Genomic DNA, 14,235 nt, shown 5'->3' with positions numbered 1-14,235 from the left:
GTGAGGCTATCAGGCAAGGGAGAGAGGGGATGCCAGGTTTGAGGCTGGGCAGTCAATGAAGATGGGGGGGGGGTCATGGTTGAGACTGGCAGGCAATGGGAGGAGAAAACAGCCGCCGTGGCCGACATCCGCCTCGGGGGGGGGGGGGGGGAAAGAGAGACAGAGATTCGCGCGCATGCGCACTCCTACCTGCTGTGCCCTACAGTGCACGAAAAACGGAACACGCAGATGGGAGTGCGCATGCGCGAGTAGGCTTTTATTATATTAGATGCTCACTGTCTCCGGCTGAATATTGACCTATAACAACTCAACAATGAATAGAAATTGGAATACAACTAATTATGTATAAAAACTGTGATTATCCATATGGGAAAGAAAGATTCTCCATCGCTTGAGTACCTGAATAAATTCATGTTTACTGTTCTGAGCTCTCTTGGGAGAATAGTATAGAAAATTAAATGAATGAATAAATATATATCTTATGATTAAACTTTGTATCATCAATCAGGTTTAAAATGACTTCAGGGGTCCATGAGAGTGAGAAGCCATTTACATGTCTAGAATGTGGTTAAAGCTTTAATGACTAAAACAGCACAAGAGAATTCATATGGGGAGTAATTACCCTCAAAGGAAACAATATTCTTGTTCAGAATGTGGTAAAAAATTTTAGGTGGAATTGGCTTAAAGGGGCAGAAGAGAATACATACAGGAGAGAAACCATATACATGATCAGAATGTGGTAAAACTTTTAATCAGAAATCACACTTAAAACTGCACATGATGAATCATACTGGAGTAAAACCATGTGGAGAGGCATAATCGAAAGTGTGCCTAAATCTGAAGTTGGATGTTTTGTGCAAGATGTCCACAAACCCAGTAGGGAAATTGTCCATTTTCAAAACTGCCAAACATCTATCTTTTATTTTTGAAAAAGAGCTAGGTATAAGTTTTGGTCCTTAGAACATCTACTTTAGTCCCTATTTTCAAAAATAAAAATGTCCACGTGGGAAACATACAAAAGCAAGTTTTGTAGATGTACCCACCAACTACTTTGTCTGATCTCGGCAGAAGGAATCCCCATTTCTAACCGGTGCCTGTGACATGGATGCCGGTTAGAGAATCGGTGATTCTATATAGGACTCCACTGTGTAATTCTCAGCACCAGCGTCCTATACAGAATTTGTTCCTCAGTGCCAAGGCCCTCGGCCTTAGAGACAAAAAGTCCTTCTTGTGCTTCTGTATCACTTGAGCAAGGTCAGGAAAGGAATGAATAGTTGAGCTACGAAATTGATGTTAAATATGGTGGAAATAGTCACAAAATATAATTTTTATGTTCCAAAGTGAAGGTTTTAGCTGTGATAACATCCAGAGAACTCTCCAAGAAAGCGCTTAAATTCCTACAGGTCGATATTCAAAATGATTTCACTGGCTAGCCAGTCATTTTACCAGTTAGGGCTGTTGAAAATATCTGCTTTGCACCAGTCAAAACCAGCTATTTTGGGGTCAGCACTTGGCCAGTTAAAAGCTGAGATTCATCCCTTAACCAGCCAAAATAACCACGTAAATAAGACTATAAAGGTCAGTCCTATCAATGCAGTTTCTCTAGACAGTTAAGGGCTGAATCTAGTACTTATGTGGCTATGCTTTAGCTGGCTCTGTAAATCCAGAAATTCAATTGCACCTCTTTCCCTGCCTAAGTGAGCAGGAAAGCGAGAAATGCCAGCCGAATAGTCCAAAGCTTCAGACAGACATGGATCCAAAGGATGAAATAGGCGTGGGTCAGTAGTATGGATTGATCAACCAGTACTTGGAGTGGTCCCCGCAGGGAGCACATCAGCCTGGCAGGCTGGTATCTATCATGAGAGTGAACCACTCTGTGATCCAAAGAGATTTGTTCTGGCAGAGAGCCTCCCTCCAAAGCCACCTGCCCAGACTGCTGCGAGTTGGTTCTGTTCAGGGAAGTGGCATCTGAAGGGAATGACACTGTGGAGACCACTGAAAGAGGAGAGACTCCTGTTGAGGCTACATATGGGCTGTGGCCCAGGGGACCACCTCCAGGGAGGCCTCCCTGGACCTGCAAATAATGCCAGGCTGAGGGAACCGGAAGATCCAGGAGATCTCTGATTTGCTTCTGAAGTTTCTATCAGCTTAGCTTGGGAAAAAAAACACGGTATCAAAGAGAAGGCCCAGATACTCCAAGGTCTGCAACAGCAACAACGGGCTCTAATTGGAGTTGAAAATCCAACCCAAGCATTGTAGCAGAGACATCACCATCTCCACTGCTCGTTTGTACTCCTGCCGAGACAGAACCTGGATCAACCTGCCGTCCAAGTAAGGATGAGACAGACATGGGTCGGTAGCATGGAATGCTGCTACTATTTGGGGTTTTTGCCAGGTACTTGTGACTTGGATTGGCCTCAGCGAAGACGGGATACTGGGCTAGTACCATTGGTCTGACCCAGTAAAGCTATTCTTATGTTCTTATGTTAAATAAAAACAAAGACAAAAAAGTCATAAAATATCAAACTGCAAAAAAACTTTCAATAAAGATGATTGAACTTAAAAAAATGTGGCATGAATAATTATTATTAATAAAAATCACAGCATCTTATTCATCATTATAAAAAAGGAGGTATGACTGAAACTTCTTACTGTTGTTCTTGTACACATTAATAGATTAAACTGCATTAAGGGGCCGAAAACCAAAACACAGGCTAAGTCGTGGGCCAGATCTACGCCCCAGACCCCACCTGCACCTGAACCGGAAGCCTTCTCTCTGATGTCGCAATGTCAGAGGGAATGCTTCTGGATGAGGTGCGGGACGTGGCTCCATGCACACTACAGCTGTGAGGAGGAGGGAGTTGGCCACAAGGTAACACTGGGGGCATCGGACCGTGGGCCGCATAATACAACCACGTGGTCTGGATTTGGTCAACAGACCTTGAGTTTGACGCCTGTGGGTTAAACAGTGGTGAAACCTCAGATATTTTTAACTCAGCTCATTACAGAACAGCAAAAGCTGATCTACTTGGCGGGTATCATAATCACTGGCCTATCACCACCTCCAACCATGTGTTAACTTCTTTTTCATACTAAAATTATAAACTTTATAAATTCTGTAAATATGGAACTTAACTTCAAACAACAATGAGGCTTCAGCTCAATCACGATCACAATGTCAGGGGTGGCCATGGGGGGCGACTTTCGCTCCTAGTATTGCCAATTTATACATGTATGATTTTGAAAAGCAGTGGCTGGACCATTCTCCATTTAAAAGCGTTATCCTTTTATTGGAACGTTTCATAGATGACATCTTTCTTCTGTGGATAGGGACAGAACAAAACGTCAATCATTCATGCAATGCTTAAATAGTTGTCATTCACAGATTCAGTTCACAGCCAGCTGGTCCCCTTCCAGGCTTCAATTTCTAGATGTACAAGTCCACAAAATAGGACATCATTTAGTTACTAAAGTGTTTAAGATCGTAACGCTATCTTACACGCCAATAGTTGTCATCCACGGGCTCTCAAAAACAGTTTGCCGTACTCTCAGTTTTCGAGATTCCAGTGTTTATTCCAGGATGAGAAATCTTTCAAACACCAGGCCAGAGAGATTATTCCAAATGCACACGTAGGAGAGCATACAAATGAGCTAAATACCAGAACCGCACATTGTTATTACAGCCACAAAATAGGGATAGAACATCTTTTTTAATAATCTTTATTCATTTTTAAAACTCACAATAAGTGTAACATATAATACAATCATTTTATACTTTAACATCACTTAATATATCATCAAATTCTAACTCGCATCAAATAACCCCCCTCCCTTATACCCTACAATTATTCATAAGCAAAGGAAATCATAAAATATTCCCCCCCCCACCCTGGACTTGTATGAACAAAGGGAAAAAAGTAATATTCATTCTGTACAATAGTTTGTTAATGGCTCCCAAATATTCCTAAATTTCTTAAAATGCCCCTGCTGTATGGCTATTATCCGTTCCATTTTAAAGATTTGGCATAACGAATTCCACCAGAAATTACTCTGCTTATGTGATACATGTCAGGGGGGGAAGAGGTGGCCAGTCTTATAAGGGAAATTATGCAATGTCACCCTGCTTTGAGGGGTACAGAGGTAAGAATTTGAAGGAATTCTTGAGTCCACCATTGCTTCCTTCAGTTCCTGGTCCTATGTTGACAGGGGGGCATCGGCAATGTGGAACATGTAAGACTTGTGCTATTACTTTGGAGTGTGACTCGTTTTTTATAGGTTACGTCATTCTACAACCTGTATGTCTTCCAATGTAATTTATGTTCTAATATGTAGCTGTACCAAGTTGTACGTGGGGAAGACTACTAGATCCTTGAGTGTAAGGGTCACTGAACACAGGTCAGCAGTTCTCACAAAGAAATTGGGTGCCCCTGGTTCAACATTGTCAAGAGACTGGACATATTTTTGAATGTTTCAGGGTATTTGCTATTGATTCTGTCACAGTGGAGAGCAGAGGGGGGATTTGGATATTTGATCCAATATGGACAATGCTGGATCTTTCGTTTACATTCTTTGATACCTGTAGGTTTGAACCGGGCAGTCGAACGGAAGATATTTTTTTGGAATGGTTGAGGTCAGATTTTAGACACGATTTGAACGTTTTTGCAGGTTCGGAAGTATGTGGAGAACAAGTGAACAATGATTGGTAGATACCACTGAGGGAGTGATTGGATTGGTGGTTGTCTGTAAGAAAGTTTGTTGATTGGTTGCTGACATGGTTGCAATTGGTTGTGCTTTTAGTAAAGGCGGTTCTTTAATTTTGCTGCGGTGTTTATGGACGCCGGCGCCATTAAGGGAAATGTTTCTGCGGCGATTCTGAGTAGGAATCCTTCAGAGGAAGGAATATCACATGAAAAATTCAAAAATTAGAGATTAACATGGAGTTCTGCGGATACTAAGTAGATTGAATATCGATTCTTGCCCACTGTAATTGGTGTGTTTAGTAAGGCACAAAACAACCCATGTTTGATTGTGAGTTTGTCCTCTTTCTGTGGGAGGAAGTTGAATTTTAAGACAAGTTTTGATGCGGCCTTCCTGTGCTGCTAGCTCTTGGAATGAATGATTAGTTAGTCTAGTGTGGGTTTTATTGTGTTCAGTTCAGATATATGTGGGTATAAGGTTTGGATAAGTATGACTGTGTTGGAGCCGTGAACTGACCTTTTCAGATAAGTGGTGTACTGTTAAACAGCTTTTGTAGAGCCATAACATTTGCCACTCCAGTAGAAGCGAGAATCCTTGCTCCATGCAATGTGTTATGATTAAAATTCAAGCACCTTTCCAGCGACATTGTACCGCTGCTGTGGCGCCTTGCTGAAGAGCTTATGAGCACATTTAAATATCTAAAAGCCTTTCAATGTTATAAGATGATATTATTTGAGAAACTTGCCCAGTATTGATGAAGGGTCTTTTGTGTTTTGTTCTACATCCATCTTTGGCATTAACTTTTAATATTCAACTTTCTTCCATTTTTCTTCTTCCTTCTCAAATCTATCTACTTTTCCATGTCTACCCTTCTCATCTGTCCGCATGCACCATCTCTTTCCTCTCTTCACCCCTGTCTGTGTGTACCATTTCCTCCCTCTTTCTTCTCCCCTATTCCCATCTTTTCTTAAACATTTTTTCCATCTTTCTTCCCCACCCCTTTCATCCCTGTACACCATCTCCTCTCTCTCTCCCTCCTTCCTCTCCATCCCTATGTAGCACATCTCTCTCTCTCTCTCTCTCTCTCTGGTGGTCTGACATCTTTCTCCTCTCCTTCCCACAGTCTGACCTTTGTGTCCTTCCCTTCTCTCCTCCCCTTTTGTGGTCTGGCATCTCTCTGTCCTTTTTTTCCCCCTCTCCCCTACTTCTCTCTCTCCTTCTTCCCTTCCCCGCCCCTGAAGGTCTGGCATCTTTCTTTTGTTTTTCTCCCCATCCCTGCAGTCCAGCATATAAACCACCCCTTCTTTGATCCCTCGTGACCTCCTCTGAATTCCTCCCCTCCACAGGATCCAATGGCAGTTGCTTTTTCAATCTTTGGGCCTTGGCAGCACAAGTGAACTAAACACGCTGCCTTCGCCGGCCTTGAAGCTCGCTTAAATAGGAACATGAAGTAGTAGCAGAAGGAAAACTTCCAAGTCGCAGAATCCAGCGTGTTTACCTCACTCACTCTGTCGGCAACCCGTAGAGAGGAAGAGCTTCTGCAGCAATGGATCCCATTGGGGTGGGGGGGGGGAATGGAAATCTGGACTACAGTGCCAACTGCTAAAAAGGTGGGCCGCCATTGGCTTGGTGGTCTTGAAATAACCCTACTACACTAAACTAAACTAAGCCTTAGGACAGGTTTATATACCGCATCATCTCCACGGAAGTGGAGCTCGGCACGGTTTACAAAGTTTAAAAATATAAGAAGAGAGGAGAATGATTTACAAGAGTATATGAGTGGGAGGAATATAAACAGGAGAAAAAAATGATCTTATGATGGGAAAAAAATGATTATATGTTAGAAAAGAGCCAGGTTTTCAATTGTTTGCGGAATAATTGGAGGGAGCCCAGGTTCCGCAGCGGGAAAGTGAGATTGTTCCAAAGACGAGGGACTTTCCCAGTTTGCCCGCGTGGAGAATACCGTGCAGAGAGGGGAAGGATAGTTTATGTCTGTGGGCGGATCTGGTGGTAGCAGGCCTTGAGGCGTTAAAAGATAGTGGGATTAGGGGCGGAAGGATGCCGTGAATGATCTTGAAGGCCAGACAGGAGCATTTGAAATGAATTCTGGAAAGCACTGGGAGCCAGTGGAGATTGGTAAGTAGTGGGGAGACTTGGTCGTATTTGCGTTTTGCAAAAATCAACTTGGCTGCGGTATTTTGGATAAGCTGGAGTCTGTGGAGACTTTTTTTTGTAAGGCATAAGTAAATGCATTACAGTAGTCGAGTTTGGAGAGAATGGTGGATTGTACTCCTCTGCCCACCAACCCAGCCGGCTGATTAAGCGTTCCCCTTAACTGTATCCATGATAACCTGTTTGTCTGTCTTATCTGTTTAGATTGTAAACTCTTTGGAGCAGGGACTGTCTTTTTCTTTGTGACTCTGTACAGCACTGCATAGGTCTGGTAGCTCTATAGAAAAAATTAAAAGTAGTAGCAGATTAAATTCCTTCCAACTATGGAGTCCTCACTTTCCCTCTTTCCCTGTCTTCCTCCAACTCACCACTTCTTTCCCTCACCCCTCCAGTATCTCACTAATCTGAACCTCCTCCACCCATCCAGCATGTGCCTTTTTTCCTTTATCCCCTCCTCCTATCCAGTATGTGCCCTCTTTCTATGCCCCTCCCATCCAGCTTCTTCCCCTCTCCTCTCCACTTCCATCCATCCTTTGGGCAGGATCTGGACATGAATCGGGATCTTTCCCTGGCTCCAGGGTTTCTCTCTTGCAGGGCTGGGGGAAAGGAGAGAAGAACAGAAAAGGAGAGCGAGCACTGGAAGCTTTTAATAGGACAAAGGCCGATGACGTCACAAGGGGGAGGGCGGAGCTTCACATTTGCTAGACTCCTCCTGGAAGGGGCGGAGCTTGGACAGGCTGTGCGGGGAGGGAGGAGCCAAGGCAGGAGAATGGCAGCAGGGGTCCGTTTCCTACCTGAAGAAGGCAAAGCCCTGCAATGATTCTCCTCATCTCCACTTCAACTCCTGTCCCCGCCCCAGGATCAGTCTGACCAATCAGTGCCGGGAGCTGAAAATCCTCCTCCACCCCTCTCAGTGCTAGTGGGTGGAACCTTCCACTTCTCTCCCACCCCAGCAACTGTCTGACCAATCAGCTCTGAAAGGGGAAGAGCCAATAAGGAATCCTCTCGGTTTTAAGCACCGCCCCTTTCGTGATGTCATCATCCTGTGCCCAACAGGAAACGAGTCTTTTCTTCTTCCTGCAATTGAGCTGAAACTTCCGGTTCCCTCTCACTGCAAGAGCTAAAGCCTGATCCTGGGAAATGGCTGCAGGAGCTTCTGCCCAGGTGGGTCTTGTTGAAAGGAGAGAGACCAACCCAGAAACCCTTCAGTGCCCAGAACCCTCCTCTGGGATTGAAATACTCTCTGTCCACCCCAAAGCATCTCCCACTGCCTCACTCAGCCCCAGCACTGGCAGCTCTTCTCAAACAGAACCACCCTGGGACTGTGGGTTATGTGAATGTAAATTTCCCTCCACCCTAAAGAGCATCAATCCTGGGAGGCCTCTTTCTGGAAGTGCTGGAAGAGGCTGAGTGTGTTTCTGGTTTCTATTTCAGTTGCATGTGAAGTTTGAGGACGTCGCTGTCTCTTTCTCCCAGGAGGAGTGGGAGTATTTAAATGAAGAGCAGAAGGAGCTCTACAGGGAGGTGATGGAGGAGAACTATCAGACCCTGCTCTCACTGGGTAACGGATTAATTTACATGTCTATTAGCAGTAGTGGACCATCATTATAAAGATAATTTTGATTATGTTTGTCTCGTGTGATGAACACAAACGACACCATGAGAGTCTTGCTGTCCCGCAGTGCTAGAGAATGACATGGGGACAAATTTGTCCCTGTCCTCTTAGGATCTTTCTCCATCCCTGCGAGTTCTTTCTCTGTTCCATCCTTGAAAGCTCTGTCCTCATCTGCCCAAGCCTCCAACACTTTAAAATCATAAGTTGGGAGTGCCAGCTAAACCCAGACAGACTCCCCCATCTTAAAAAAAGACATGTCCGGGTTTTCCTGGACGTTTGGTAATGCTAGGTTTATGTTACTTTTTTAAGGTATAAAATTTAAGATAATTAATGTAATTTTCTTGACCCAGCAACAGGTTCTCCGACCTTCACCCCTAAGATTATATCCCACATCAAACATGGGGAAGAGCCGTACATCAGGGGTGAGCCTGAATCGGAGGAAAGAGAAAGTGGGAAAAGCAACTGCTCAGGTGAGTGCAATAATAATAACAGCTTATATACCGCAATACCGTGAAGTTCTATGCGGTTTACAAAAGATTAAGCAAAGGTACAAATTGACTGACTTCAAGAGGGGAAGAGGAAAGAGAAGTAATTAGACAGGAAATTCATTGTTGAGGAGAAAAGTGATCAAAAGGATAATAAGAGGGACTGGGATAAGCACCTTCTGTAGGGGAACTGCTGGGGATGCTACCCCTTTATAGATGAGGATAAATCACTTGGTCTATAATTGAAGGCTTAACTAGAGAATGACATGGGGACAATTTTGTCCCCATCCCTGCAGGAACTTAATTTCCCCATCCCATCTTAAGGAGTACTTGGCTTGAAGTAGTTGAGAACCACTGTGATTGACAATCAGCTGGCGCCAGTGCCTCTCCTCTCTGGCCCTCTTCCCTGCTGGCATCCCCTACTGGCGTCTAAGGGCCCTTCTAGAGGGCCTCTGCACATTCGCATATGTCGACGTGATGATGTCACGCACATGCATGATGTCATCAAGGCGATGTCCACGCACTTCTGGGTGCCTCAAGCCGTGGCCACTACCTTTAGTGTGCCCCAGTTCAAGAAAGTTTGAGAGAGCCTGGAGTAAGGGATTCTCTTTCACTAATGCTACCATTCCGCCTCTATATAGCAGGGGCCACTATCCCAGGATTGAGCAGACTACATGTCCCAGAATGCACTGGGCTCTACAGCTCAGTGCGAAGCCACCTTAACAAGGCATCCCTACTCAATCAGGGGGTGAGACTCGGGCAGAGATGCGTTTATGTGCCTCAAAGTAGAATCATTCAGAGAGGTCCCTGTGAAAGAGGATGACCTGAGGAAGAGGCTTCCACAAGAAACTTCCCTAGTTAGGGGTTGATAGGAGATGAAATTGGGAGAGGAGGCTCCTGGGAGTTTGGCTAAGGAAAGCCCAAACCTTTGTTGAATATTATATGACCTCTGAATCCTCTTCTTTTCCCTTGTGGATTATTGATCAGTTTTAATCAAGCCTTCATCTTGGACATCAACTCTCCACAAAGTCTTTCTTTTTGGTTGTGTTCCCTTTTAAACATCGCTCTCTTCTATAAGTAGGTCTAGACTGATGACATGAAGAAATTAGCACTTGAATTGGGAATGGACCTAATTCAGCAAAATTATAAAGTGTGTGTGACTGGAGATAAAGTTGGTCGGATCTTGCATAGCTGTTTAAGGAATAATGGTCGAAATAAATTCTCAAGCTGATACTCCTAAAAACCTGCTTCAAAAACAGATCAGATATAAAAAAAAGAAATTAATTAGATAATCCATTGTTAAAAGATTTAGAACTAACTTAGAATTTATACCTAACACGGTAAACAGGTTTGAAGATATAGATACCTAGTTCAGTCAACTACAAAAGCTACTTCCAGTTGCGACACACAAACCTCTCAGTTGCTATTACTCCCAATTAACTGAGTTTTTGAATCTAGATTTAGAAAAGTTGAGAGAATATTTAGATCTTTGCGGTAGAAATCCACATCAAACTGCAAAAACTTAAAGTTCTTTCCAAACATGCGGTTTTTCAAAATAGTTTCCAAAATGGATCATCCTGAGTAATCCTTAAATTGGCCATCCACGGCTTTTTAAAGTCCAGCAGCAAGGTCCCACGCCCAAGCTTAGCTGATGAAGCAGGGAAGGCAGCTGGTAGATTACACACTTTTAGCACCCTTGAGAGAATTGACTCCCTTAACTCTCCACACTGCCAATTCCAAGAAACAGCTCACAAACTGGCACTGTCTCGAGATAAATGCTTGAGAAAATGCTTTGCAAATAGGAAACTGACCAGTCCTGGTGCAACATAACCTCTCTTTTCTCATTATACACAGATTATACTAATATCTTAGAAACCACTGCTGTTTTCTAACTCATGAGAAATACCTTCTGTTTTTATCCAGCAGATCATCAGATCCAGCACAAATGGAAGAGAGAAAAGAATCAAGGAGAAGAACCAGTTGAAATGGAACAAATCCAAACACAGTCAGAAAATGTCTGTGAGAATATTTCCCAGGGAACTGAGAAGATGAACACAAAGAATTATAAGCAGAAATCAAAGAAAGAGAGAGACCCTACAGAGGTCTCAAGGGATGAAGTCAGGAAGTGTGAGAGAAATGACAGGGATCTGAGTTACATCCCTGAGAACCAGAGACACCTAGCAGAGGGACCCTTCCAAATTAAAAACAGTGATAAAATTACTTCTAAATTCCACCATGGTAAGAAGAAAGGAAAAACCCACAAAAAAAAAACTTCAACTGCACAAAAGGGATCATAAAAATATGAAACCATCTACCTCTACCAAGTGTAATAAAAGCTTCAAATGGCTTTCAACTCTAAAAAGACACAAAATGATCCACACAGGAGACAAACCATATACATGTACTGAATGTAAGAAAAGGTTTTCTTGGCTTTCACATCTAAAAATTCACGAGAGGATCCACACAGGGCACAAACCATATATATGTACTGAGTGTAGGAAAAGCTTCGCTCAGCTTTCACATCTAAAAAGTCACAAAATGATCCACACAGGGCACAAACCATTTACATGTACTGATTGTCAGAAAAGCTTCGCTCAGCTTTCACATCTAAAAAGTCACAAAATGAATCACACAGGGCACAAATCATATACATGTACTGAGTGTAAGAAAAGCTTCGCTCAGCTTTCACATCTAAAAAGTCACAAAATGATCCACACAGGGCACAAACCATATGCATGTACTGAGTGTAAGAAAAGGTTTTCTTGGCTTTCACATCTAAAAAGACACAAAATGATCCACACAGGGCACAAACCATATACATGTACTGAGTGTAAGAAAAGCTTCGCTCAACTTTCACATCTAAAAAGTCACAAAATGATCCACACAGGGCACAAACCATATACATGTACTGAGTGTAAGAAAAGCTTCGCTCAGCTTTCACATCTAAAAAGTCACAAAATGAATCACACAGGGCACAAATCATATACATGTACTGAGTGTAAGAAAAGGTTTACTTGGCTTTCACATCTAAAAAGACACAAAATGATCCACACAGGGCACAAACCATATACATGTACTGAGTGTAAGAAAAGCTTCGCTCAGCTTTCACATCTAAAAAGTCACAAAATGATCCACACAGGGCACAAACCATATACATGTACTGAGTGTAAGAAAAGCTTCGCTCAGCTTTCATATCTAAAAAGACACAAAATAATCCATACAGGGCACAAACCATATGCATGTACTGAGTGTAAGAAAAGTTTTGCTTGGCTTTCAGCTCTAAAAAATCACAAAATGATCCACACAGGGTACAAACCATATGCATGTACTGAGTGTAAGAAAAGGTTTTCTTGGCTTTCACATCTAAAAAGTCACAAAATCATCCACACAGGGTAGAAGCCATATACATGTACTGAGTGTAATAAAAGCTTCGCTCAGCTTTCAAATCTAAAAAGACACAAAATGATCCACACAGGGTACAAAACCTTATACATGTAGTGAGTGAAAAAAAGTTTCACTCAGCTTTCAGGCCTAAAATATCACCAGAGCATCCACACAGGGCACAAACCACTAACATGTACTGAGTGTAATAAAAGCTTCACTTGGCTTTCAGATCTAAAAATTCACGAGAGGATCCACACAGGGCACAAACCATTTACATGTATTGAGTGTAATAAAATCTTCATTCGGCTTTCAGCTCTAAAAAGACAGAAAATGATCCACATAGGGTAGAAACCATTTTCATGTACTGAGTGTAATAAAAGCTTAACTTGTTTTCAGATCTAAAAATTCATGAGAGGAACCACACAGGTGACAAACCCTTTACATGTACTGAGTGTAATAAAAAATTCACTCAACTTTCAACAACACTGCCACCTTCCTCTACATTTGTAGTGTCTGGCAAATGTATATGTTCACGCTGCTACCCTAATCCTTAATTTGCTAGTGGTTAGCAACAAGCTGCCACTTTTCTAAATAACTTTGGAGCCCTGGGTGTGTTCACCTATAGAGAAAACAATATTTGAACTAGTGAATAGGCCTTGCCTGATGAAATGTACAGTATTACCATCTTGATAAAGTGTGTGCTCTATGATTTGGGGTTTATTCCAGGAAACAAATGTACAGGGTTGACCTTAACTTTGTTGGTGTTTCTTCTAAATCAGGGCGACAAAGAATGTGTTAAATTAGTTTGATACGGTAGACACCCGTAAAATGTACTAACACAGGGGACACAGCGTCTGTGAAATTATGTCAGAGAGCGTGTATTTAGTTGGAAGATTTTGCCATTTGAATTTCAGTTTTATCTGTTGGGCTCATCATGTGGTGGTTTGGACTGGCCACCCATTGCGCTGCATGCATGCTTTTCAGCATTTATTTGCCCGTTCCGATAGCTCTTAAGAGGTTTTGCTTTCCTGATAGAGGTTGGAGCATTGGATGAGGACATCCCAAATGATTTTCTCTGATGTAGCCTGGGGGGAAATCCATGCACCAGGAGATACGAATTTTAGTGCATGAATCTCCCCAACCTAGACACAGAATATTAGCAGTCCCTATTCTAGGGCTGCCTTTGAGTTAAAGGTGGTTTGAATATCATCACTGCATATGCATCCTGCTCAGGGCTGCCTGTGTAAAGGGGATGAAAGGTGAAATTTGATATGCACTGTAGTTAAACAGTAAACAGCATGCAGAAGGCAGTTGGAAGCTCAGTCTTTGAGTTTCCAGCACCTTCTGGAAGAGTTACAGTGCATGAGCCCCAGCTAGAAGCTCTCTGAATGGTGCATAAATGGAATCCCAGAGTGACATCATCAGAGGTTTCTTAAGCTACTGCCTTGGGCAGGAGAATCGTCTTTTGGGCTATCTCCACCAATAGATCAGATTCCTACCAGCACGGAGGAACTTAACATTTAGAGATGTACAAATATTTTGCCAGTCAAAAGAGAGTTTGTAAATGTGAAAATGCTTATGGCAAGCTCTACTGCTTTAGAAGACTTAAACCTTATCTCTCTCATCAAGCGATATTCAACGTAATAACAGCCTTGGTACTCTCAATCTTAGACTACTGCAACGTGATCCTGCTGAGCATTCCAAAGTACAGGATCAAGCTGATTCAAATGGTACAAAGTGCAGCAGCAGAGTGGATACGGCAACAAAGGCGGAAGGATTGGAATCATGGGTTAAATTACCAGGAAGAAATGGATTTGACATAAAATTGGGACTGTACTATCGTCCACCTGGACAAACAGAAGCAAACGACAAAAAACTGGA

The 14,235-nt window shown here is 42.7% G+C and overlaps 2 protein-coding genes across 5 annotated transcripts; both read left to right on the top strand.

Moving 5' to 3' along the window:
* The first annotated feature begins 7,611 nt into the window (after positions 1–7,611).
* On the top strand, positions 7,612–11,327 carry LOC117355275 (zinc finger protein 2-like). Of its 4 annotated transcripts, none has more exons than XM_033933587.1 (4): positions 7,612–8,034; positions 8,305–8,431; positions 8,842–8,955; positions 10,894–11,327. In XM_033933587.1, the coding sequence occupies exons 1-4, from the start codon at positions 8,011–8,013 to the stop codon at positions 11,265–11,267; spliced, it is 639 nt and encodes a 212-aa protein (XP_033789478.1). In that variant the 5' UTR covers positions 7,612–8,010; the 3' UTR covers positions 11,268–11,327. The 4 variants fall into 4 exon arrangements, with proteins under 4 accessions (XP_033789478.1, XP_033789480.1, XP_033789476.1 ...); XM_033933589.1 differs by having other exon boundaries at positions 7,614–8,034; positions 10,897–11,327; XM_033933585.1 differs by having other exon boundaries at positions 7,620–8,034; positions 8,836–8,955.
* LOC117354996 (zinc finger protein 678-like) lies at positions 11,272–12,144 on the top strand (the record flags this gene model as incomplete). Its single annotated transcript, XM_033932952.1, has 1 exon — positions 11,272–12,144. A coding segment is annotated over exon 1 (873 nt), but the record flags the coding sequence as incomplete, so codon positions are not given.
* Between the last annotated feature and the right edge of the window lie 2,091 nt (positions 12,145–14,235).

The sequence above is a fragment of the Geotrypetes seraphini genome, chromosome 2 (genome assembly GCF_902459505.1).
Source record: "Geotrypetes seraphini chromosome 2, aGeoSer1.1, whole genome shotgun sequence".
NCBI classification, from domain to species: Eukaryota; Metazoa; Chordata; class Amphibia; order Gymnophiona; family Dermophiidae; genus Geotrypetes; species Geotrypetes seraphini.
This window is presented reverse-complemented; position numbering and strand designations above follow the sequence as displayed.

Coding starts and splice junctions, on each gene's coding strand:
- LOC117355275 (XM_033933585.1), top strand. CDS start 8,011: ATGGCTGCAGGAGCTTCTGCCCAG. Junction 8,035..8,304: donor CTGCAGGAGCTTCTGCCCAG/GTGGGTCTTGTT, acceptor TTTCTATTTCAG/TTGCATGTGAAGTTTGAGGA. Junction 8,956..10,893: donor TGGGAAAAGCAACTGCTCAG/GTGAGTGCAATA, acceptor GTTTTTATCCAG/CAGATCATCAGATCCAGCAC.